Source organism: Molothrus ater, chromosome 1 (assembly GCF_012460135.2).
Source record: "Molothrus ater isolate BHLD 08-10-18 breed brown headed cowbird chromosome 1, BPBGC_Mater_1.1, whole genome shotgun sequence".
Lineage (NCBI taxonomy): Eukaryota > Metazoa > Chordata > Aves > Passeriformes > Icteridae > Molothrus > Molothrus ater.
In genome coordinates, this window is record NC_050478.2 from 110807435 (window position 1) to 110834463 (window position 27029).

A 27029-nucleotide genomic window follows, 5' to 3' on the forward strand; every position below is an offset into this window, starting at 1 on the left:
AAAATTGCAATAATCTCTGTATTACCAAAAAAAATAACATTAAACACTTCTTTGTAAGTACATGGAAGACAAAGGACTGCTTCTCAAATTCATGACTGATCAGAAGTTAAGTTTTTCATGAGGTTCTGCAGATGCAGGGTTAGGTTAAAACTCTATTTTCATATAAATAAATAACACTCCACACCCTACTTCTTTCTTTTCACAGTTTTAAACTTCTTAAAAATCAGTGTAGCATTATCATGCTGAGAAATTCATTTGAATGTTTCAAATACCATATTTTTGCCTGTTTTATGAGAAGTTACAGGACAAAATATATAGTAATAGTTCAGTTCTGTGCAGAAGTGGGTTTCTTGGAAATGCTTTGGTTGACCAGTTGTCTTGCCCAATTGGAGTCCAGTGAATATTTTGCAAATGGCTACCATATTTCTACTTGCACATCTGCAGAATTCAAAAAGCAAGATAGGTCTTCCATAGAGCCTAAAGGGAATATGAACCAAACTGAGGTCTGAATTATATGTGGCTTCAGATTCTGCTCATAACTGATTGAAAGCCCTATGATTTTAATAACATACCTTTTAGTTGTTCCTGAGGAGATAGATCTTTTGCCCAATGTTCCATAAGAAGTCTGCTAAGAAGGGGAAATTTCTCCTGAATGGATACAGAAGGAGAAAATTACACACAGATTATTTTTAACAGTAGACAGTAAAAGAAAGCAGAAGAAAATTTCTTCTTGTTTCATTTTTTGTAAAAGTAGGAAATAAAGAATATAATAATAAAATCATCCTCTTTAACTAAATATTTACTCTACATTTTGACTTAGGGATTTGATATACCAGTTAAAAAGCTTTGCCATCAAACCAGTTTAAAATTCCATGTGTATTTTGTGAGATGCTGAGGGCTTGGGTGCACTGTGGTCACTATGTGGATGTGGCAGCATGGAGCTTAGCACCAGGAATAACTTCATGAAAAGATGTGTCACTTATTGGCAGTTTGATGCTGCAGACCTCCATGCTGCCACAGAGCCCTGACTGCCAGTGCTCATCGTGGCTGGTTGAAAGCAGGGACTGCGCCCTGGACTGTTGCCTCTGGAAAGGAACAATGGTGTTGTGGCTGTTCTACCAAAGCAGGGGGAAAAGTTGAGCTGGTTGCTTAAAACTCACCTCAGAACACACAAAGACATTATTTTTCTCCAGGCCTAAGTACCAGTGTGTTTTTATCAACTTCTTGAAACCACAGCATCTATAATTTGAAACTATTACAGTGTAAAGCAGAAGATGCCAGTTGCAATGTTAATTTGAGGGTGCCAGTTGCCATGTTACTTTAAACAAGCTCATTCTGTTCTACCTAAATACTGTTGCTGATGGAGGGGGTTTTGGTGCAAAATTAATGCAGCTGGATATTTTGCCTTTCAGGCCCCCCCGACCTGTAACCAGCATGAACGACACACTCTTCTCCCATTCTGTTCCCTCAGGAAGTCCCTTTGCAAACAGAAGGTGAGTTCTTATTTATATCAAACCATTATATGATAGTAGGTGGAAGTTTCAATTTTCAGTTCCCTCACAGGGGTAAAAAAAAAAAACCAAACCCTCTCACCAAACCCAAACCTAAACCCAGTAAAATCAAGAGATGTGGGCAGAGAAATGTCTTGGTTAATTTGGACTGGTACCCAGACATCTGAACAGAGAGCTGGAGTTAAGGCACCCCAAGCTCCCCACAGCAGAGCACTGAATTTCAGCTCTCATTTGAACCATTCTGACCCACTAAAAAGTGCTCACATGCAACCCCAGGCACTCTCCCATAGGGACTCAAAATGGGCTGTTGGTGAAAAGTAATTTTGTAACAGCACTATAGGAATAGGAACTGGGATGTGCCATTGCCTCCTGGGAATGCCTGCATCATACCACAAGATATGGATGAACAAAGGGATGTCTTCATACTTCCAAGACATAGCAAGACATCCTGTTAAATCATTCTGATTTTCATTAAAATCAACAAGGAAGAAAGAGTAGTCTTGGAATATGGTGACTGACCCTTCAGTAAACAAACCAGGGAAGTCTCATCAGAAACAAATCCCAAAGAGGAGGTGCTTGCAGCTGACTGTACATTTTGACTCAATATTTTGGCTTATCCAGCCAAAATATGTGTGTAGCATTTGCTAGCTGTCTGACCCCATCTATGTGAGCCTACAAATGCACATAGGTAAGAAGGAGGCAGGAAAATAACTTCCTGCTGTCTTAGGGAAGATGAGCAATGTGTCTTCCTTGGGTGCATTTTATTGCTTGATTCCTGCTGTGTGTGTCAGTGCTTCAGCATTCCCAAATGCCTAAACACAATCTCTGGATATTCACAGCTACATACTTTACCATCAAAACTGAAACCAAACCTGCAGTGTATACTGCAAAGTCAGAGTGCAGATGGTTTACTACTTATTTGATTTATGAATTTTGTTACCACAAGCTGTAAGCTGTAAATTCTGTGTTGTCTCAGTGCAAGTGGGTGTGACTGAGATGCTTTTTGAAAGCCAGTCCCAAAGCAGCTCCCAAGGCCAGATCTGCTGCCTATACAGAGAGACTGCAAATGCAGATTCATTTCTGTAGTTGGAATACTTGGGGGTTTATGTGCAAGGCAGAGTAATGTATTTGTGGCCTCTCCAGGAGAGGTCACTAAGAGCAGCACTCTTGAGGAGTGTTGCTGGTGCTTCTGTCTATTCCCAAGACATCCCTGTGCTTGATTAACAAAGGTACACTGCTCCTTAGGCCAGGGACCTGCAGTAACACTCACAGCACTGTCTACTGTGCTGCTTGTCTCTCTTTGCCTGTAAAACATACCTAATTATTTTACTTTTGTCTTCTTTGGTAACTGACTGTCTTTAACTATCAGGTTTAAATGTACATGATTCCTGAACTGTTAGAGTTCCTTTTTTTCCCTAGAAAACACTCCTTGATGAGAATCCCCTGAAGGCAGGTGATAGTACCACCCCCCTCAAGCATAGGTACCCAAACTTCATACAAGTGGATAGTGTGACATCCTTGTACAGCTAAAAGTTTCCATGATGCAGCAGTCATTCTGGCTTTTTTAGAGTTAACTGTACCCTGATATGTAAAGTGATTACATTGATTGGATATGAAAAGTTTTGTCACTTTTGTTTCATTGATATAGGAGGATTTTAGGAGTTTGACAGCTAATTCTCATATTTTTATTTTCACCTTTTACAAATTTAATTTGCATCTTTTTATTGGAAAGGAAAAGCACCCTACAAACAACCAAGTCAGTACTCTTTCTAAATAAATTGGATTTATTGTTACGAACCCTCTCTGAACACTCTGCTCTCTGTATATTCTTTTTGAGGTATTAACAAGGTTTCATTGTTTGAATCATTCAGGTTACTTGGGGGTATAAATGCAGCCAGTCCTGTGGCTGATGAGCATTCTCTTATAAAGCTGTATGTAAATCAGCTTCACAACAATTCACGGTCAGTATGAGAGCACTAACCCTACTAATCGCAGTAGTTCTGTAGCTCATGCACTAAATCATTAGCAATTCTGCTAAACTACTCAAAATATTCTTTAAGGAAGGCTCTGATGGGCTAGAGGGTTTCTGTGGCTCTAATTAATCTTTTGAATAGACTTCCTGCTGGCTGTGGGCTTTGCCAACTTCTCTTGCTTCTGCGCAGCACAACTCTTTCCTTTTTTCCCTTTCACGTAGGATTAATATTAATGTGTCCTGTGGAAATTGGAAACATTGCTTTTGTAAACTACACCTTTATGGTTCCATCATCAGTGTATGACTTGCCTGTTGTGTTCTTGACTAAGGAATGAAAGAGGCTTGCACAAAAGCCTGGAAATGATTTCAGGTCTCACAGCCAGCCTCCTCTGCCTCAGCTCTCTCTGTGGGTGGCTGCTGTTCTGCCCTAAGCACTGCTTGCCAATAACCCTCCCCAGACCCCTCAGCTTTGCTTTTCAAAATGACCACAGGAAAGGCAGATCTAAATCCTCCTGAAGCTAATGAAAACTTCCCATTTATAGTGAGCACTGGATTTGGACCCCTGCCTCTCGTTGCTGAACCCTTTGTCCAGCATTCCCTCACATCTCAGTGACCTAAAGGAAGATCCTGTTTCATCCTGGATAAAAGAAATATGCAATTGCATAATAACAGTTTCCCCACCCTTTTTTTTGTGGAATTATGTGGAAATTTCCTTTTTTTTTTTTTCTTGTTAATCCATGAGCATTAACTATAATTCAGTAAGAATTATCGATATGAAGGTACTTTTCTGCTAAATGCCAAGATCTTCGGTCTGGGTTAGACTAATAACTGTATCTTCATTCATTCTTTTAAGTTTTACTGTTACTATTGCCCTGGGAAAATCAGGCCCCATTAGTGGAAGCTCTCCCTCTTGAACATAAGAGAAACAGACTTTGATGGCTCTGTTTGCAATGTGCTGGTTTTATATTAAATACTCCATGATTCATATTATAATAACAAGAGTACAAACTCAGAGTAAAATTTCTAGCTGGATGTAATCAACACTAAAAGCTCTGCTGGCTGTGTTTTCACTGCAGATAACTTATGGTTACTTTAATTTGTGTTGCAGTCTAGTCCAGAGGTTTCAGATAGCTTTAAGTGACGTTTTTATGTAATTTGAATGTTTATTCAAAGGAGAATTGGCAGAGAAAGTCATTCACAGCATTCCCATGGTATTTATTTCAGCTGCTTGTGTTCACATAAGAACATAGCCATTCTAACCAGTTCCTCCCTGTGGCAGCAAATGCTAAATTCAGCACACCAGCTCATTCTGCTGCTGGAAATGGAGAGCACCTCCTAAGTTCAGCACACTACTATATTTCTGGACATAGGGATGAAAACTGGAAATTACCTGGGAGAATGGAGAATCTTGTTAGAGGAAAGATCTTTGATAATTGGTAAATGCAGTGACAAATTGTGGGGAGCAGCTGAAAGGAGATGGAACATTATATACTATTTACACTTTAATTGCATCTGAAGCACTGATTTTGGGTGGGTACACAATTACTCCATAGCTCAAAGGAAGCTGGGTTCAGGCTTTCCCAAAGATGCTTTTTCATTTCTTAAATCTGCATTAGAATTAATGTCCACTTAAAATTGTGCTTGTTTGCTTAGTTTGAGCCAGCAGGTCCATAAGAGAGCTTTAATGAGGAGGTTGGCTTAGCAATTACAAGCACCTTTCTTCTTAATGTATACAGTGTGGAATTTGGTATCAAGAATATGCTCTGCACAGCTCAAGAACAGCTTTAAAGCATTTGTGCTAGAAAAGAAGAAACTAAAAAGTCTGTGATCTTCTCCCAAGTACCAAATCATGGTCATTTGCTGTTGACAGCTAATATGATTAAAACCACAAGGCCTGTAATTCTTTTGTTGTAGCTAATATTCAGGGGTTTCTCTCAATTGTTTTTGCAATTTCCAATGGCTTAGAAGGTAGCAGAACAAGGGAAGATTACTGCAGAATAGGTAATGCCCTTGCACACCCAGTGATTTGGATATGTTACATCAAAACAAGCAAACTTAGCATTATAAAAACTTTTGTCTGTTCAAGAGAAATAACTCTATACACTGAATTAATGCTTTTCTTCCTTATTTGAATAATTTTGTTCCCCTGCTGCAGTCTGTCATGCTGACTTAAAGTATATAGCTGCCATAATAATGGGTACAATGTCCTGCTCTTTCTTTATAAATGTTTTCTTTAAGCTATTGAATTATTATGCTTAGGTAGGATAAGATGAAACCAGAATGGTTTTTCTTGCATTTTTCTCAGCCCCTCCTTCACAGCTAATGCATTTAGTTCTTCTAAAGGGGTAATAAACTGGAATAAATGGTGTGATGCAGCTCATTCTGGTGAACTTAAAATGACTTGGCAATTGTGTGATAGATAGAAAGAATGCACTGTGATATCTGATACCCATAGCCAAGGAGAAATTGAGTCTTATTCAATCCTGAGTCAGAATGGCTGGTGCCTTTTTTGAACTCCACATAAAAGTTAAAGGAAATGGTATTCTAACTAACAATATATTCTACCTCTAACAAGAGATTAGGCCAGATTTCTAGTCATCAACTAACTTGGAGCAAAACACACTGGATTGCTGCTGTTCTCCATGTTCCTGTCTCTAAGAGCATGGTAGACATCAACTGCTTGCTGTCTTGGCATGTTTTTTTCAGAACAAGATGAGAAGCCTTATTTCAGCAGAATATGAGCAATATTCCACCTGGCTAAAGGAAAGGTTTATATGTTTGATTGTTTAGTAGCCAGGTAGACGCTAATGAGGGCATAACCTTTGCACCAATATTATTAGGTCTGTATCTTTATAGACATCTGCTCACAGCTGGAAGATTTGTCTCTAAATTTGGATGGAGACGCATTACTTAGCATCTTACAAGATGTTCCATTTTAGCAGGAATATGTCTTTAAAATATCTGTTCCAGTTGGAAATTCTCTGTGGCCAGAATGATCTCTGAAGTATTAGTTGTATTTTGGGGAATATGTGGAGGATGTAGGAAGATATGGAAGAACAAGAAGGACAAATGTCAGCTCTTACAAATGAAGGAGGGTTGAAGGTGGAATTTGGGACAAAGGTGAAAGGGATTATAAAGGAGGCAGCCTAACCTTGGCATCCAAAGATACTGAAACTGTAGAAGAGTTAGTAAGCATCTGGAGGATAATAAACAAGATAGAACCACCATAGATTTGTCAAGAACAAATTATATCAACCAAACTATTTTATTTCATTGACAGGATGACTGATCCAGTGGGTAAAAAAGGAGGCAGCACATACAATACGGGTGGACCTTAAAAGGACTTTATACATAGTCCCAGATGACATAGAAGTACCCAAAGTAAATACAAACATAGGGAAATTAGTAAAAGAGCAACATTGAAAATGAATAATGACATTTTCAGAAGTTTGCTGTCGCTTTAGGAGAAGGACATCTGCTGGGATTGTTGAAAGCTATCCTAAATTAGACACTGCACTATTTCTCGTAGTGACTTAATGGAAGCAATAGAGTGAATACATCCAATTTGTAGGTGGTACAAAGGTTGAAGTAGTTGTGGAAGAGAGTGCTTGGAGAGCAGTTTCTAAATAAAAGTAGCTCAGTAGCAATGGTAGTAATTGATGTCCAAATGATCTGAAATCAATTACAGGAAATTCAGTAATTAGAAGTGAAAAGTGCTGTAGCAAGGAAGCAAATAGTCAAATAAAAGATGGGAGCATAATTGGATGGATAGAAATATTTTTAAAGAGGGCCTAGCAGTTGCAGTGGACCACAAACTAATTGAAGTCAGCAATACAATTGTTAGATTGCATTTGACCCTGGAACATCATTTGGAAAGCCATTAAAACTCATTTCCCAGAGGAGGAGACATCTGCCTAGAGGTTTGCTTGCAGTTTAGGGCAGCAGCATGGGGGTAGATATGCTAACCAGCATGTCTGGAGTCCAGAGGAGACACCCAAACATCAGAAGAACAGAGAAAATGTAACTCATGAGAAAAGGTTGGAAGATTAAAGTTTGCTTAATCAACTAAAAAGGAAAGGGGCATGGTGTCAGTTGCTCAGTGAGTAATCCTTGCTCACCTGTCTTTGCACACTGACTGTGTGGCCTCTGGAGCATGGGAGAGGGGAACTTGTGGTTGGTGGAGGGCACACTGTTAGAAAGCAAGGCACAAAATCTGCCCTGTGGCTTTCAGGTCTCCCACTGTGGCAAGGTATTTATCTGTACTTTTAGAAGTGAAAGGTGCATTTTTGGCTGAAGTGGCACACCCTGTACCCCATGAATGATGCATAAGTAGCATGCTGGTGGGCAGAGAAATGTGAAACAAGCATTTTTTTCTTGCTGTGCAGTACAGCATTTCATTCATTTATCTTACAAATTTATTATAAATAAATAGGTTTGAGTTCTTAGGACAACCTTTGGTCCCATCCTCTTCAGAACCCTACTGCCTACCTTGCCCTCCCAAAAGGAGGGGAATTACACAAATCTCACCTCATTGAATGCCTTCTTTGTCCCAATATTGAAGGTTTTGAAGATTACCAGGCACCACATTTCTGCAACATTACCTGTCTACACACACACACAGAGACCCATACACCCCTGGATGCACAAGTGCATCCATGCTTTCGCACCCATGAGGTGCCAAATAAAAAAAAAAGGTAATTAATTTTTAAAAAGAAGAAAGTAAAATATAATTTTGTTTTGCTTTGTTGTTTCTTAAAAACAAAGAAATGCTGCAGCATGAAAAGAAAAAAAAGAACATTTTCTATGCTTCTCAATTTTAGCCAGTGGTAGCTTGTTAACGTGGATATTTAAGTGTTGAGAAAGAGGCAGTTACTGCAATCCATTAAATACTGTAATTAGAAAGGAAGTGTATTTGGTGACCTATATATTATTTTAAATCAACAGAACAACAGTACTTCTGAAAATTAAACTGCTGTATCCCATCACTGCATCCAAATAAATACCTTTCCCTAGATTATAGAAGCCATCTTACAGTTAACGTGGAGAAAAGCAATTTAGCTGTTATGGTAAAGCTTTCCCAGCTTGAAAGCAGCATTTGAGACCGTGTTTATCTCGGACTCCATCTGGAAAATACACAAGCCTTCATCTCTCCATTTGTGAGAGAAGCACATTTTGTTTGTCATTTCTGTAGTGGAGGCTTTAATAGTTTGCTTTTGGAGAACAGGAGGGGAAACTCATAATTCCTGATTTTGCATTTCCTGATGTTTTCTAGAATTCCTTTAAAGCTTCTATTATTTTTATTCAGTCCAGGGCACTCAAATGAGCTTCTCCAAACTCTGTTCTATAATGAATTTCAGACATCACTGTTTACCCTCTTCTTAGTTTTCCTGTCTTATTAACTAGCTCTCCTTCCAAGAATACTGAAGTAGAGCAGAGCAAACTGCTGGCTAGGGCTGCTCCAGCTTTCTTGAAAGGCAAAGGGTAAGTTAAAGGGAGAGTATGTTCTTAACTTGCACTAACACAGCTAAACCAAATCATTTTCCTCTATTCCTCCCATTTTTAATGTATTCTATGTACATTTTTCCTGAGAAAATTGTGATAAGCAATTAACCTAAATAAGGCATGTTTTAATATATGTGTGTACACCTGGATGCATAAGATCTTGATCGGACACTTCCAAGCAAATCCAGCTTGTGAATTCAGTGTGTCAGTCATTTATGTTACATATCTATGTTAATGGTTTTGTGCAATATAGAGTATATTACACTAAATAATGCTGACCTACAATTTGCTGTATTTTGTAATAAGTGCTACTGTACAGCTCCAGAGCTTCAACTGTACAGCTCCAGAGCTTCAGTCCCTGGCCTGATCTGGCATCTCACTGATTTCTGAGGCTGACTCTGTCATCAAGTGGGATGCTACCATCCTAAATCACTAAACACTAACCATACAAATTACAATAATAACAAAATAATTTCTGCACTTGGCGTGTTGTTTCTTTTTTTTTTTTCCTAAGAACGCTGAAGTACTCATTCCTAGATTCCCATTTCACAATCTTGCTCCTGCTCTCTCTGTGTGTGTGTCTGTCTGGCTCACACCCTGCCCCTGTTGCAGGTTGCAGTACAGCCTGGATGTTGCAGACAGGCTGGCTGATGAACACGTGCTCATCGGGGTCTATGTCAACATGCTGCAGAGCAGCCCCGCACGGTTAGTGCAGCTTGGGCACCTTGGGGGCACCCAGCAAAGGGACCTTGCTCAGCCAAAGGCTCTCCCTGTTCCCTTCCTGCCTGATGAGCTGGAGCAGCTCTTCATGAGCACTAACCTGAAGTGAATGTGTATGAATATGGGGTATGTCCTCCCAAAGTTGGTGGACTGTGACACTGGCTGCTATTCTCTCTACTGAGGCTTGCAAGGTATTGCCAAGTATTGCAAATAATTGCTTAGTTAAGAATGGCTGTGCAAATTGTTTGGGATACTGAGCTCTAGGCAGTGCAGGACTTGGTGGTAGTGCAGAAATCTTCACACAACAATAACTAAACAAGCCCATGTTTTCCAGGTATTCATTTTTGAGATCATTTATAATTTGTAGCTTCACCTTCCTTGAAAGTTAGAAACTGTAATAGTACATAAATAATTAAATCACAATAATAATTTTCTTACTAACCTAGTGAGAGAAATTCATTTTGATTTTTACATATGTCAGGCATTGCTTTTAAATCTGCCTAATTTCTGCATTGTTTGAATCTTATATACAAATTTTCCCTTCTTTCAGGGGTTTTAAGTGGGTGTCTTGAACATAATTAATTGTTAGAGCTTTGTCTCCTAAACCCATCAGCTGTCCTGGCACTTGAGATGCTGGCATTGCAGCCCGCCACGCCAGGGAAGGGAAATGCTGCCTCAGCTCTTCAGTGCAACAGAATTCCATAGACTTTGCAGCCTTGTACCAGCAGAGTGGTGAGCAGTATATGGCCCTAGAAAATGTGGTGCTGAGCAGAAAACTGTACAATGTTTCTATCAAAACTATGATCAGGAGGTTTATTTTGCTCATAGCAAACCCTTCAGTTTCCTGTGCTGCCACTCCAGAATATTTCCTGGGTTAGAAGAATGTCTCCATTTACTCCAGGATGTAGGAGGCAATAAGCAACTTTATTTAGGAGAGTGAATGCAATGGTTCTCTGCAGTCTTTAAAATTTCACTTCTGCATGTAGCCCCTGTTGAAAATAGGAGTAATTTGCCATGCCCAGTGGATAAAAAAGTCTGCCTCCATTCTCCTGGATCTGCTTCTCTACTCTGTAGCCCACTGGAATGTGCCAGTGGTGGAGGGTTGAAAAGGCAAACTAGGTTTTAGTGAGGAAAATAAAAACCATTTATCCTTTAAAAAAAAAAAAACATTTTCAAGAGGAATTTCATTCCTGAAGAAGCACTTCCAGAAATCAGGCTTATTGAACAATATTGACATTGTGGATGTGAAAGCAGGCTCTTGGGGGCATGTGTGTGACCAGGCATTGCCCACCCATGACTGAGGACAGGAATATGCTGACACTCAGTCTGGTGTGACAGGGAGAAGGAAATGTGGCCCTGGCTACCATGAGTGACTTACTTGATATGATTGTTCAGGAGGGGAGTGAAGAATGGACATGGTGGTGCTAGGCTGGTTTGGCAGGCATAGCATTTTGGATGCCATGTCTAGGATTCATTTAGCTTAGTGAGGGCTTCCAGTTCCTCCTGAGACCCCTTTGTGAGCACCTCCCCTCATCTGTACTGTTTTCATCCTCCAAATTTTATTCTTTCTATTCCAACCTGTTCCCTCAAGGCTTTGAGCCAACATCACCAACTCATAGCACCTTTGTTTCCAAATATACATATACAAATCATATGCCATGATATTCAACATTTATTTGGTTTTGAGAAATGAATGGGGGAGTGACTGACAACAACCTTAATTGTTTAAACAACTGATGCAAAGCACAGTACATAACATCTGATTACTGACATTAAATCACTGCAGTCACGGCATCCTCAATGAGAAACAATCTCAGTTATTTGTATAATTAGATTTTGACAGAAACATAATCTAGAGGGACAGTAGTCTTAGTCAAGCATCAGACCATGCTGCATTGCCATTTTCTGCTTTGTTGGACCGAGACTGCTAGTAGAGAAATAGAATGGTTACATTTTGGTAAAAACAAGAACAAAATCTTGCCATCCTAGAGCTCCTGTGTGAAGCCAGTTTCCAGAGGAATAGGTGAGACCTCTGCAGGAAGCTCAGCTGCTGCATCTCAAAGTCTGGGGTGGCATCTTCAGGCAGAGCTGACCTCCTCCTGCCCATGCCCCAGAGTGGCTGGATGCACTTTGCTCAAAACCCACACATTTGTTCCAGGATGGTGCTGAGTTCAAGTTATTTCACCCTGCATCTTAAGGAGGTTTGGTAACCTGAGTAAAGCATGCAGTTAACCAAAATGAGGTGGCTTCTGCTTTAGGGGAGGCTGCAGCTGGCCAGCTCTGCTGTTCAATCTGCCTGCAAAATGCTACCTGCACATCCCCAGACATCAGATAACTCAAGTGCTTCTGGCAGCCAAAGCTGAAAAGAGGAATGATTGTAGCTGGACCTTTATCTGCAAGAAAAACCTGCAGGGATTCTTCGTGAGCATAATACATAAAATTATCTGAAGAGCTGTATAGTAACATTTAAAAACAAAACAAGAGTTGAGGTTTTTTAGCTACTGAGGCTAATTTATAGTTAATCATCAGTCTAATATAACCCAGCATAACTTTGTTTTTGTTTGAAGTGCAGCTAGTATTTATATTTTGGACTTTATAGGATATTTTTAATTCATTTAATTAATTTTCACTGCTTATCTTTATTTTTCATCTCCAGTTATTTGATACTGCAAGTAAAAGTACAAGTTTTCCTTTCCTTCTACCACAGGCTAATAAGCTACTTGAGGGTTTCTTAGAAGCCAGTACTCCAGAGCAAATTAATAAAAAATAGGAAGAATTAATTCATTATTTATAGTAACTGTATGGGTAGAAAAATTAGCCCTTAGGCAGATGTTTTGAATAGTTTAATTGCAAAGTCTTTTTTAGTATTTAAAACCAATATTTGACACTTACTTTAGTTTATCTTTAGTGTCTGATTCTTAAAAAGAATTTTTAACTGCAAATAGTTTCCATTTTTGTAAGATAGAGACTTTGCCTAGCTTTGAATAATAATTCCATATATTTCAGTCTTCTTCTTTTCAGGTACAGAAAAAATAAGAAATTGAAAGAGGTTTTTGGTTATTTTGGTTTCATAGAGAGCTGTTTTCTGGGGGTTTTGTGTTATACTGCATAGTACTATGTGAATTCTACTTCTATATAAAAGTGCTGTACTATTCTAGGGTATATTTTAAAATGTTTATTAAGGGGGTGTGCAGAACTCTAGGTGGGAAGGCTGGTTTAATCTTCCTTTAAAAGAGGAAAAGCATTCAGAGACCAGTTGCTACAGAGGAAATGTATAGACATTTAGCTCCCTTGAACAGAGTTCAATTTTGTGATTATTCCCCTATAGCTGAGTGGTATTTTGGTGGTAAAATCTCAGTCATTCTAAAGTAAATGGCAAATTAACAGTAGTAGAGGACTCAGATGATTTGTCTTGGTTTAAAGTGTCTTAAAACCAAGCCAGTTCTGAAAGTGTGGCAGTTAAACAGTCCTCAGAGAACATTTGGGGTGTTGCTGTTATGCAACATGTTTTTGGTTTTTTTTCAGCCCTAAGGCTTAGAAACTGACCCTTTAATTTGTCCATATTTTCTATAGCAAATTATTTATTAAGGAGGGGTTTGTAGAATAAGAACATGTCATGAAGACTGCACTGATACTTGTCTTGCAAAAATTTCACCAGAGACTTTTCTAACCAGCGGTGACAGAGTTGTAAAACCAGCAGGGAACATCCACATCAGCTGTTGCCAGCTGCCTACTGCAGAATAGGCTGGTCTGACACATCTGAAGCCTGAGAAATAGAAAGATCCTCCAGAGTCACTCCTTTGCCCATAGGTTATCATGTTTTTCATCCTTTGCCTACAGTTTTGAGATCCCTTTTTTTAATGGAGCTGCCTTAGACCACAGAAGTCCCCTTGTGCAGGTGCTAATATTGGATATTCACTCTACATCTGAATGGTGATGGGTGCCAGACCAATTCTTGCTAATAATTATAAGGTTTTTAAATAAATGGTCACTAATGGAGAAGCAGTGATTTTTAGAAAAGAAGGAACAACATTAGGATATTTGTATGCAAAATGTCCAGCTTCTCTCAAAAGGATGCCCAAGTCATTCCCCTGGGATCCCAAATTCTGCACACACATTCATAATATTTTAAACCTTTTTTGTACAGTTGTCTTGCTGTATCACTGAATGGTTTTCTGTGAAGTTGGTGAAGTAAAACAGAACTGAATTATGGTAAATCTGAGAACTCTGAGACATAAAATTCTTGGCAGTTGAGGCTAATGCTGCTGTGCAAACTTCTGTGCTTAATGGTCACATAGAATAGGTATATTCCAGAAATCCATTTATCTCAGACATTGAAATTTAATTTTCAAGGCTTTGGGGTTAGTGATTTGCAGGACTCACAGACTAAATTTGATGCATTGCTACATCTACTTTATGACATCCACCCACACATAAATATACATCAAAGACATTAAGTACAAGTAAGACTCAAAAAGCTGCAGTGGCTTGGTTCATTCAGTAAAGCAGTTGGCTTAGGTGTTAGCTCACATCTCAGAACTCTGGTGCAGATTGGGTTATGCCAACAAGTGGAACCATAATCCATTTTTCCAAGATGGATATGGCTGCACATTGCCATAAAAAGGAGAATTGATGCTGAATACTTGCTGTCTTCACAACCATCTGTTAGGATGCAATGTTTTGGTCATTATGGTAAAATTAAAAATTAATTAAACTGTCATAAAAGTAACCCCTATTACCCAGTTTACATAATTTTATGTATCTGCAAGAGTTGCTCACCCCTTTCTTTCTCTGGGTGACATACTAGTACAGTAAGCATGAGTATGTAAGAAGCAGAACTGTGTAAATTTAGAAAAATGCCTTTAGCTTTGGTCTTTCCCAGAGGTATATCAGTTTCCCCACCAGAATCTCAGTAAGTATAAAATTAGACTGTGTATGTAACAAAATAAACATAACCAAAACCAGAAGTCAGTGTTCATCTACCACCAGAAGTCTTACTTGCAGTCTGCAGGACAAGTTTTATTTACACAGAACCTCTCTGTGTCTCACTTTTCAGAGCTTTACTGTTTTTCTAAACTTCATGTTTGTGGTCTCACAGGTTATTATCAGAATGAGAAAAAGATGATGTTTGTCTCTTTTCTCTTGCATCACTAAGCTGTAGCAAATCCACATGACACCCAGCTTTAGTTTCATGATCAGTGAATATCAACCACTGATCATCTTTCAAACATAACTTTTAAATCCCAGTGGATTTAATAAAGCCAAACAACACATGTGCACTGTAGTTCCCTGAAGGACACGGGGATATGAACTCACTGAGAAGTTTTAGAGAAATATTCCTTTTAAATATATCAGTTCTTCAAAAGCAGAGCTTTTGGTACAAGTGTGATTTTCCTCTGGAAGGCTTTTTGAGTTCAAGGTACAATTTCTGGGAAAAAAATCAGAATAAAATCCCATGCCCAGACTCTTTTGAAGCTTGTTTGCCAGCAACCAGTTACATGCCCAGAAGAGCCCGTGGGCAGGGAGATTTGTTCCTGTTTCCCTTCAGCCAAAAACCATTATACAGTAGCCAAAGGATAAGAAAAGAGGCCAGACTTGCCTCTGTCTGGGAAAGTCCACAGGCAGCCTTGTATTCCACATGGCAATTCCACGTTCCTCTCACCTCTTCTTAGGGACTTCATTTTTTCTCTCTTACGTATACTAGAAGTAATGCAGTATAGGATTCTAAAGCTCAGGATTATCCAGGGTCAACTAAGTCCTTTTCAGATTTCTGAAAAGGATTTCTGGTTTTGTTAGTTTTGATGTTTGTCTGCACACTTCTTAATGTTTAGAAATAGTGAAGACTCTCACTATATTACTTTTCCTGCTCATCTGACTAAATAATAGCTTCCTTTTAAAATAAAGACAGTTGGAAAAGCACTAACCTTAGAAAAATATTTGTAGGTTATATTCCTGGGGGAAGAAAAGATAATAAGGTGCAATATTTTAAAGGAATTCACCATATTTACTGTTTAGTTCTTACAATTGTTGATCACAGTCACTTGGCACTGTGAAGTCTTACTCCCAAATAGCAAGAAACCAAGAATAAAAGAGAAAGCCTGATTATAAATTCCTAGGTCAGTGATCTATGAGACCTTAGTAAGTGACCTGCAAAACTGTCCTAAACACCGTTTTCTGGAGCAAATATCACAAAGCTTCTAAAGTTTTTCTCAACAAACACCGAGGCTCCTGCTAATCCAATGGCCAAAAAGTAGTCTTCCAGGTGATATGGTAACATTGTCATTAGATCACAAAGGTTCCATATTCTTGTTTTCTTACTGCAAGAGTTTCACATCTCCTTGATGTTTCTCATGGACAGTTCCTCTAAGCATTGATTCTTCTTCCTCCTCCTCACAGTAGCCAACTGAGTCAAATTCCCCTCTTAACCAGCCACCCCACTCTTTTATAGCACTCTTCTTCTCATTGGCTACAGCTGTGGCCTGTTAAAGTCAGGCCTGTTCCTAATCTCTAATAATTGGCTCAGCTGCAACTCCTTAGGGGTAAGATTACTTTCTATACTACCTTTATTTTCTTATATTCTATCCCCCTTACATGACAAAGCTGAGTTGCAAAGTAATGTGGACGGATGGTCCTAACCACTTCCTGACCCTTTTTGGGCAGAGTAGTCTGCAAGCTGCACCCTGTACAGCCTTTACTGTGGGCTGCAGAGCACTGCTGTTTTCTCCCTAAGGGAAGGTGCTGCCCAGCCCCTTAGAGCTGATCTTTCCAGGGAAATTCTCTCCCATTTGCTCCATTAACATCAGCTGTTCCTAATTCGGTGACCGTTTGCTCCTTTGCTCTGACTGATGTATGGGGGTGTGAGGTGGTGGCTGGCTGAGGCAGAGGGTGTTTCTGCCTGGGGGTGTGAGGTGGTGGCTGGCTGAGGTAGAGGGTGTTTCTGCCTGGGGGTGTGAGGTGGTGGCTGGCTGAGGCTGAGGGTGTTTTTGCAGTGTATGAACCTCTCTTCCCATTTCCCCCTCCCTCTGAGCAGCGTCCTTGACAGTGCAAGTCGGCTGGATGAAGAGCACAAGCTGATCGCTAGGTACGCAGCAAGGCTGGCAGCAGAAACTTCTTCATCAGTAAGTGTTTTAATTAAAGGAAGGTACTTTCCTTCTGTTGTGTTCCAGGGGCTTGGCAAGATCAGGGAAATTACATCTGACAGTCTAATGATTAATGGATTATTTTTCCCTGTTCTTTTCATCAGAGGCTGTTATGCTTTAATAATAACACTTTTATGCAGTCCATTGAATCCAAAGAATCCACATACTAATGCATATAATCTATATACTAATGTAGTGGCATTTAAATAATTGCATCAAAAGGAGTCTGACATCTTGAACTCAGGAAAGACTATAAAATATTGTCTGGACTAGCTTTGGTTAAAGGTTAATGATTTACTGCATTGGAAAAATGGTGTGGTGAATCCATTTTACTCTCTGGCTCAAATATCACAGCCACTAGGGCCTTAAGTACTAAGGATATTAAAGAATGTTCTTCAGCAGGATGACTGTAATGACCCCCTGCATTAGCCCTGGCTCCCATTTTCATTTCAGAGCAATGATTATTCTGTTCTCTGTGTCCAAAGATAGAAGGTGATGACAGTCTAAAACCTCACTAACTGCATTCAGGAACAAGAGAGAATGAAGCAGGAACCTTATCAAAATATATAAAATCTTAAATGGTACATTAAAGGTCAGATGAGCTACTTTTTTTTTGATCTCAGACCATTTGATAGAAAAAGGGTCCATGAATGATGGTTAAGTGAAAAGCAGGAGGTCGGGAGCACCCAGAAACATTTTCACACTGAGATTTTCACACTGTGGGGTCAATTGAAAGGGTGAAATTGGGCACCACACATGTGTAAAGACACTGAGTCACATTCAGACCACATGAAGATGGTTCTGCTGCCCTGTGCAGATGCTGTCACGGAGATTTCACACTACCGGCAGCTGCCTGGGAGGAGAGGAGTGCTCCTGTTCTGCGAGTCCAGCCCAAATCAATCCTTTCCAGACATGTGACACAGTGTTTCAAATTTAAGGCAACCTGTAGATGACAGTCTTATTCCTGAAAGACAGTAATTCTTTATGGGAACATGATTCCCCAGTAATAATGTCTCTGGTTAAAAATCAGTTGACATCAGTTCCATATAACATGTGTCCTTGATGTAGGGGAAAACAGTATAAACAGAGCTGACTTGAAAGAAAATACTGAATTTCTCATTGCCATCCATCTTTGCTCTTTGAACAAAAAAGACAGAAGGAAGAGGGAGGTTTCTATAAGGGGAGATCTTTCCAAACAAAAGACTGATGCCCAGTAGGGGCAGTGGAAATTTTTAAAGCTTTGGTGATAGTCATTCTGGATTTTAAGAACTAAATATATTGATAACAGTGGGCATTCAGGATAAAGATCCTGCTTCCTCCTGTATGAGTGATGACATCCACCAGTGTCTATCAGTTCTTTGCTCACTGTTCTGCTTCCCTGTAGTTGATGTGTTAAAATGTATCCATAGCAGAAAAGATAGTATGTGGTTATGAGGGAAACATACTGTCCTTTTCTCACAGACAATCCTAACCTTTGTTAGGCTATTGAAATAGATCTTCACCCTTTTTGAGGTTTCACCTCCTGGCAGAGGGGATGCCTGGCATCACATAAAATAACACTCCAAGAGTTACACTTCACAGGCCTTTTTGTGGTGATGAGTCCTCATATCACAGCAGTAACTCAGCAGGGTATTTTAAAATACCTGATTCTTTCAGGTTGGAGTTAGAAATAAATGGGTATCTTTCATAGTTGTGAAACTTCTAAATGTCCTGCTCTGTGTTGTCATTGTTACAATACTGAAATACAGAAGTGTGAGCAAGGAAAACAGTGATTGATTATTGCTGATGAACACGCAAAAAGTGCGTAGTCCAATGAAGCTGTAGTGAGCACTACCTAGTTTGGTGAGAGACAAATTCTCATATCATTTTACTGGTGGAAAAAAAGATTTTTCTGTACTTGAAGGACTGGGGAAATAGATTTCCTGAAGTATCATGAGAGCAGATAGGAAAACTTGGTCAAATGGGCCACACAGCCAGACTGAAAACTGAGCACTGCTTTCAAACTGAAAGTAAAACCGTGCTTTCAAGAGAGCGAAGCATCACTGCACTGGAAACACATCCCATCCTTTCTGGAGGCAGACACTGCTTTTTGCTTCAGTGTGCCCCTCTTGTCTGTAGCATCAATATCAAGAGCTACATTACAGCAACTGCCTGCAGCAGTGTCATTGCCTTTTATGATTGGTTCAGAGGAAGCTGCGTGAAAAAGCAGTGACTGACAGGATGGTAAACACTGAGTCTTATTTACTGTAGCACTTACTCTGCTTTTACTAGCAATGGTTCCATACTGGTATGAGCACAACATGAATGTTCTTTTTTTAGTGTAGGCAAGCTTGGTACTGCACTTTCTGTAAACAGATTTCACAGAACAGATCTGTGTTGAACTCGTGGTGCATGCTGGCTATTCCTCTTTCAATGCAGCCTTCTCTGTTTTACAGCAGCAGCCGAGTCAGCAGAGAGGGGCATCAGATATCTCCTTCACCATTGATGCAAACAAGCAACAAAGGCAGCTGATTGCAGAGCTTGAAAATAAAAACCGGTAAGGATCCACTAAGTTCCTGGTTTTGTTCAGTCCCATATGTTACATATGTGTTTGTTTCTTAGCATTTTTTACCACCTGTAAAATGTGCTTATACAGGCACATACATTTCCCCCTACAAATAAAAACAGAGCACAAAAAGCTCCATACAATAGGATAAAGGCTATGAAATCCATAGCCACCCCATGTTTTCAGAAATGTACTGTCCAATGACATGATGTAATCATGGATGCTTTACTGTTTGCAGCTGCTGTTTGTTAAGAGTTTTTTTAAAAAATTCTGTTTCAAAACCGGATTAACTTTCAGTTGGATTCTCAGTAGCACTATAACATGCAATGATAAAAGGATCAGTCACGCTTGTAATGTTATGCTCCCCTGCTTTTATTCAGGAAAAAGATGATTAAAGCTCTTCAGAACACAGCCTGCCTGGGAGAGGTTAGCAGGAAGATTAGCAGCAAGTTAGGCTGCTGATCAAATGAGACAGGAGGTGCAGATGTGACCGAGAAAGAGTGTCCAGGAGAAATAGGCCAGCCGGCCCAAAATAGGAGTGATGCCTGTTTGTTAACAGCAGAGAACCTGGCCCTGGGTACCAGACTGCCTGATGCCATGAAATGTATGGCAGCAGAGCTCTGCTTTTAGTGCTGGACCATAAAACAGAGGCTAGCCCAGACCAGATGGTTTCCTGTTTCAAACTCTGCACTGCCTTCTGTCACCGTGTAATGAGCACCACCAGCTCCAGTCTCGATTTGCCTTTCATACTTCGAGGCTGCCTCCTGACCGTCTGCTTCCAGCACATTGTGAAGAAGAGACAAAATTCACAAAGGTTTCAACCTTCTGCTGTGAAGCTTTGTATTAGCCTTTTGACAGCACTCCAGGGCTCACAAGCCAGTTGTAACAAGTCTTGTTAAAGTGCTTTTCTGTGAATTGTCAGCTGCTCTCACATCTCTGCTTCCATTCAAAGTATTTTTAAGGGCTAAATATTTTCTCTGATACCCCACAATGTCCAGAAAGGTTACTTCAATTTTTTTTAAGTTCATGAAGGTGCTGGAAATGTTCATGGTGAAGAATTAAAAGGGAGCAGTTCTGTCAAGCATGGAGCTATTTTATGTCTACCTGTGTTTTTTGGGGGGGGTTTGAAGAATGATTTCGCTTTATGGCAGAATCCTAAGAGTTTATTCAGGAAATATCCAGAACCCTCTCCTGTTGCTGAGGGCTTCTTTGTTTGGCTGCAAACAAGTTGTTTGCATTTTACTTACATCTTCACTGATTTAAAGCTAAATACAGTCATGCTTCTTCACCTCTTGCAATGTCCAGGGAGCTGCTTTTGTGGAAAATTAATGACTTATTGTCTTCTGCTTATTCTCCTCCCCAAGAGAAATCCTGCAGGAGATCCAGAGGCTGCGACTTGAACATGAGCAAGCATCTCAGCCCACACCAGAGAAGGCCCAACAAAATCCCACTCTCCTTGCAGAGCTCCGGCTCCTGAGGTAAGCTCAGGAGTAAAACCTCTGGCCTTGGCAGGGGCCAGCCAGTCATTCTCAGCAAGAGAAGAAATAAAAGATAAGCCTGGCTTATGGTTTTGGAGGGTTTTTTAAGTAAGCCAGTGTATATTTTTTATCCAGTTTTGGTGCAGCCCGTTGTCCTAGAAGTAATTAAGCTTATGCTTTAAACTGTGTGCATGTGAAATCTCACATATTACTCCTCTACATTAAATTAAGCATATGCATTAGGATTTTCAGAGTTAGGCCCTTAGGTCGTTTGAAACAGGTCCCCCCAGCCTGGTCCAAATGCCATTAATTATATGGGAAAAAATGTTCAGAACAAATGCCTTTACAAAGATTTCTAGTTTATGCTAAAGAAAATAGAGAACTACATGAAAATACAGCCAGAATTAGATGTTAATCTTTGGAAATTTCCTCCATGTGTTGAACTCTAAGGAGAGGTCAGCTCTCTTCATGGTGCCAAACCAGGCTGCAGAATGATCCTCCTTGTCACATGGGGGCGTTAAGAGTAATATCATCTGCAGCTGCTGAAGATTTTAGAGGATCCTTCCTCCAGTTATCCCACTGAGCTAAAAACATTAATATGAATGTGACTGCATGTTAGTTACAATACTCTACATGGATTTAGTAATTTCCATGTATATCACATTGAAGAAGTGCAATTGTCATTGGCCCAGATCCATAGGCTCCCTGGAAGTCCTGAAGTTCACATTGTGAGAGCCAAACAGAGAATCCAATTAGAACTATTCAAAATGCTCTATGTGAATAGAGAAGAGAGTGTAAGCACTTTCTTTCCAGTGAAACAATGCAAGATTGCTCTGCCCCCTGACTAATGAACATTTTTTTGCCATTTAGCCACTCCTCACACAACTAATATTTTAGTGGTCTGATGCATCTCCAAAGAATTTACTATCAGAAACTGTGCTAAATTTTTTTCTTTACAAATACTTGATAGTTTTATTATGGAATTTTCCACACAAAAATATTTTTCTGATTCACAAATCATTACTTTGGCTTTCCAATCTAAATACAAATTAGCTTCTTCATTTCTATGAGGGATTTTAATGTGTAATTACTTCTGGAGATCTACAGGCAAGTGACATTGTGTGAGGCATATAACACTGACTGCCATGAAAATGTGTACACTGTAAAATATACCAATAATGTAACTCTTGTCCGTCAAACTGGAAGTCCATTTTCAGCAGGTTTAGGAAATCAGCTTTTTATATAGTTGACTAGTAAAATTCATTACACTTTAAAAAAAAGGAATGATGGTGTAGTGTTAGCAGGCTGACTACTTAGCTTTTCCCTCTTTTCAATTTTGATACACATATTAAAGCATAATACCCTTATTTTAATTTCTTGATATGCAATGTCCCTAGGGCACTGATACTGAATTCCTCACCTCTACCTTCCCTGATTTAATATGCAGTATGAGAATCAGAAAATAACTTTTAATCTCTGGGTCTGAACTACTTTGCATTCCTTCTGAAATATTCACCATTTGAAAGGCAAAAGTCTTGACTTTGGATTTACTGGGGAATTTTGACACCACCTCAAATTCCTAGACACTTAAGATGGCACAAGGCTGTTCTTATGTGTAAAACAGCAGGACTCAGGGTAGCAGCCCTGATTTATGTCTGTTATCCTGCTGATTTTTCAGGCTTGAAGCACTTAGGGGCTGTAGAGCAATTTAGTTCACGTTGTATTAAGAAATGCTGGAATCTGTAAACCATATTGTGGGTACCTGTCCCACCAGCTTTCACAAGCTGCTGTAGTGTGTCACTCACTGAAATGAGGTCCTGAACACAGCATTCTTCACATTACCAGTACTGTCTTGGAGACAGGTTGGAAAACCCCTTACTTCAAAGAATTTGCTCTGGAGTACAGCAGGAGAAACCCCTCAGAGGAGCAGTCTGCACAGTGTACACTGCTTAGCTCCTCTCTCCCTGTGGAATGAATCTAAAACCAGCAGAGCTCTGTACTAGGACCTGCCACTTTGACTTACACGGACCTTATTTTGGTTAAATAATAAACTCTGCTGCCTTTGTACAGTTCATAGCATTTCCAGCCATTACCTGTCTGGAAAAGAAAAGCCAACCAGGCATTTTGTAGCAGGAAATAGATCAATCCTTCAGAAGAGTAAATGCAACCTGGCAGTGTTACTATATGATCCTATTATAAAGGTGAGGGATAGCACACACGAGCAGTCCTGTAGAAATCAATGTTGTCTGTATCTGTACTTGCTCACTTACAGTGAAGGCTCAAAATCAGGGTTTCATATTGCCCTAAATACAGGAAATCTACTTAAGTCTCATTGGTTCCAGTGCTCTTCCATTTAGGATTAAATTGTCATATTTTGTAGGTTGTACAAGGCTAGCAACATAGTGTTTGTATGTTACTTGCAATGCAGTAGAATATAAAATATATGCATCTTTTTCAGTAGTTAATTGTATGTATGATATAATGTTCATTATATAATAACTTCCAGGAGGCAACAATTTTATTTTGTTTTTAGGTGGAGACCTCCCAAAATTTAGTAGTTTAATGTATGCAAGTGCTGTTCCACCATCCTGTGTAGTGGAGCTGTGCAGAATCAAAGCTCAAGTTCAGATTTATGGGGGCACAGAGGGACTGTCACACTTGGAGTGGCTCAGTATTCACTGTCACACAGCCAGCACTGGACTCTGAGTGCAAAGAGCTAACTTCAAGCAGTTATATCTGTACTATGTGATAGGCTTCCTCTTGTTTTCAGGGAAAAAAATAGAAACAAATGCAGATTACTGTGGGTTTTTGTCTGAATTTCTGAACTCTCTTAGCATCTCTCATATCTCACTGTGTTCAGTGCCCCTGCTGTAATTTCCTGTCCTTCAGGGCATGGCTTTAATTTCTCCTGACAGCTAGTGAGGTTATTGACTAGAGAGTTCCAAAGCTAAAATTGCCAGGCATTTGCACAAGGGACTATAACACAAGCTTGTTTGAACCTCATTTGTTCTTTGAAGAAGGGTCTGTGTCAGTGTCTGTCTTTTCCCTAATCACTATTCAGTCCTATGAGGATCCCAGTGAGAGGGAGCTCCTTAGCCTTCATGGAGCCACATTTCTAAGCCCTGTGCTGAGTTCATACTGTGTGTTTGCTTGCCTGTGGTCTGTAGGCATCTGTCCATAGTAGGGCTGGCAGAATGATGCAGTTAAAAGCTGCTGCTGCTGTGAGGGGTAAGCCCTGATCAGGTCTCCTTGTTTCTCAGGCAGCGGAAGGATGAGCTGGAACAGAGGATGTCTGCTCTCCAGGAAAGCCGAAGGGAGCTGATGGTTCAGCTAGAAGGCCTCATGAAACTGCTGAAGGTAAGCAGCTGCACCTAGTACTGCCAAGGAAAATACAAAGTGAAGTGAGAAAGGAGAGGGAGGACTATGTAACCACAGAATTCTGCAGAACCTGACTGTTTCTACCCACTGTGAGACTGTGTCTCCCTCCCTTTTTATGTTTTGCCTTGGTCTTTTAATTCGAGGGTTTCAGATGATGTTCAGGTGATGTCATTCCTGTAGCAGTACTGCATCATCATTTTCACCTGCTGCTAAAAGGAGTGAGAAAAAGAAAAGAAACTGACACATAAAACAAGTTAACTATTAACTGCAAGGAAAAAACCTCAGTACTGTACACTATTATTCACTGCAGCTGACAGTGTAGAGTCATTAGGCCTTTAACTTTGCACTTAAGTTAAAGTTTCTTCAATTCATTCAGTTGCTGGTTTTGTCAGATGAGTAATTTAAGAGCCACATCTACCTCTCTCAGCTCAGAGGTGCTTTCCCTACACTTGTTTCATTTTCAGGGATATAGAAGTAGGCCCTTGTTAAAGAGATGAACATGTCTCAACTAGCATCTCAGTTAAGAACAAAGATACCAAAAAACAAGTGCTTTTTTAAACACAGGCCATCCACAGTAAGATGGAATAAGTGTTTTTATTTGCAGCCTTATTTTACCTGATGTACTTCAGGACAGATGATGCCAAAAATTCACGTTGGAACAAAGCTCTCTGAGTATGACAGGAGACTCTTTACTTGTTGGCTGTGGCAGCTCAAATGAGTTCATGGAAATTCAGTGCAACTTGGGTCAAATATGGCTCAGATAAGAGCAGAAGGAATTTCACTGAAATACATTTAGCAACATGCATCCATTTAGATGCACCATGCATCCACAGATCCATTTGCATCAAAGGATGAGTTTGTCACTTTTTGTCACTTGCCCCTCCTCAGACACAATGCACGACTTGGTGGCACCTCAGCAGCAGGGCCCACTGAAGAGCCAGCAGATTTTGGGGAGCTGGAACTAGGCAGGATACTTTTTGTTCTACCCATGAAATGCTGCAGTGCCACAAGCAGCAGTGAAGGATGCCTGCTGTTAGTCACTAGCTGGACAAAGAAAATTTGGGGCAGGAAATGACAGCAGCTTTCTGCACACTTTGCACTGTTCTGCTGTTTCAAAGTGTGCAGAGGTGGGACATAACCTGGTCTCATATCTTCAACTATCTTGATTGCACCTTTAACCCTGTACTCCAGGGTTGGCTTTTTGTTCTTCACTTACATCCTGGCTCATCTCATGTGCTGATCCTCTTTTTCTTTAGGAAGAAGAATTGAAACAGGTAGCAAGTTTCCTTCTCTTTGGATGCCTCACTAACTCCTAGATGTGATTGTGTTCCTGTGGTTTGTGTTCCTTCTTTTGCTTGAGAAGTGTGTGTGTGTCTTCTTTTGACCAAAATTAATATTTTGCAGTTCTTTCCCACATTATTGTCTTGGAGCAATTTTCACAATGAACCATCTTAGTGCTCTAGAAAGTGAGTCATGGCTACAAGGAATCTTTTCCTCACTCCTCTAAATTAAAACATGTAAGCTATAAAAACCACACCTCAAATGTAGTGAAACCAATCTAGAATATGAATTCAATAGATAACATTTTGAAAATGTCATGACAAACTTTGTACTTTCAAGAAAAGCATAACTGAGCTTAAATTAGACAAGAGTACAAAGTTTGAAACCTCATTTTATCCAAAAAGTCAGGGCATAGTGTGCACATCTCTAAAAGTTGGCCTTGATGCTAACAGTCCTATGAGTCTTCAGGGAAATAAATGTTTCCTGCAACCTAGATAAAAAGAGGAAGTATTTAGATTAATAATAGTAAATTTTATAAGATTTAATTGTTTCTGAGCTTTTCAGTATTGTAATGGATCTTAGAAATATATTAGTCTTTAAAAAAAAGGCACTTCTCAGATAGCAGTCTGATTTATGAGTTCAATAAAAGTGTTTCATTTTAACAAAATGCACTTCCTCCTACTTTCATCAGCAGAAGTGCAGTCACAAGTCTGATCTGTTCTGTCTGTGATACAGCATCCAGAGTTTGTAGGTAATGCTCACCTTCATAAAACCAACATTTGCCTAATTTTTGTAGAGTTGCACTCAAAAAAATAAATCTGCCCCAAATACTACCTCTGTGTAAGGGCTGTCTTTTTTGATTCTGAAGATCTGTTCACAAAAGAGAAGCTTCCAGTGTGACAGGAGTTACCTTATCATATAAAATGTTCACTGGACAGTGTAAGTGAAAGCACATTTTCAGGCTGCTATGAGGTATTTTTATGGCTTTTTTTTTTTCCAAGAGTAATAGCCTCACTGAATACCAGGTGATGATGCTAAAGAATTACTCTCACCATTTCCATTTAATGATCCCCATTATGCTATGCCATTTCATGATCTGTTGAGAGAAACAGGATTAAATTAATTTCTGGAGGAATTCAATTGGAATGAGCAGCCTGGCAATTCATCTAATGCTTATGAATTATCTATTTCTCCATTGCCCTTCCTTCTGAAAGGATAATGAGTTCTTCACATCCCTGTCGTTTGATGAGGCTGTGTGATTTCCTCATATGTCATCCCAGTTCAGTCCCAGCAGAGGGAGCAATGGGCTAAAACTCCTGTAAAGCCAGTTTTCATTTCAAGCGTTTTATGCTAACTTGCATGACACTTGATAGTGGGGAAATTTTCCTGTCTAGCAAGAGTTAACTAAAAAGCTGTAGCAATTTGACTAGAGATGGTGAATTAAATAAAATACCTGAAAATTTTCCTGGGAGGCATGAGAACACTGATAGCTGCAACCAAGTA

At 39.7% G+C, this 27029-nt stretch overlaps 1 protein-coding gene across 15 annotated transcripts in view; it reads left to right on the forward strand.

Annotated features, from left to right (window-relative positions):
* DTNA (dystrobrevin alpha) overlaps window positions 1-27029 on the forward strand; it is a 223983-nt gene that overhangs the window by 176750 nt on the left and 20204 nt on the right. For 6 of the 15 annotated variants that reach the window (XM_054517651.1, XM_054517660.1, XM_054517664.1 and 3 more), the window contains 8 exons: window positions 1413-1493; window positions 3383-3472; window positions 8887-8964; window positions 9598-9690; window positions 16736-16823; window positions 19280-19380; window positions 20754-20867; window positions 24128-24224. In XM_054517651.1, the coding sequence (XP_054373626.1) occupies window positions 1413-1493; window positions 3383-3472; window positions 8887-8964; window positions 9598-9690; window positions 16736-16823; window positions 19280-19380; window positions 20754-20867; window positions 24128-24224 (742 nt within the window). Of the gene's footprint in view, window positions 1-1412; window positions 1494-3382; window positions 3473-8886; window positions 8965-9597; window positions 9691-16735; window positions 16824-19279; window positions 19381-20753; window positions 20868-24127; window positions 24225-25501; window positions 25807-27029 lie in introns of those variants that run through there. The other 9 variants (XM_054517668.1, XM_054517666.1, XM_054517646.1 and 6 more) reach the window with 9 other exon arrangements.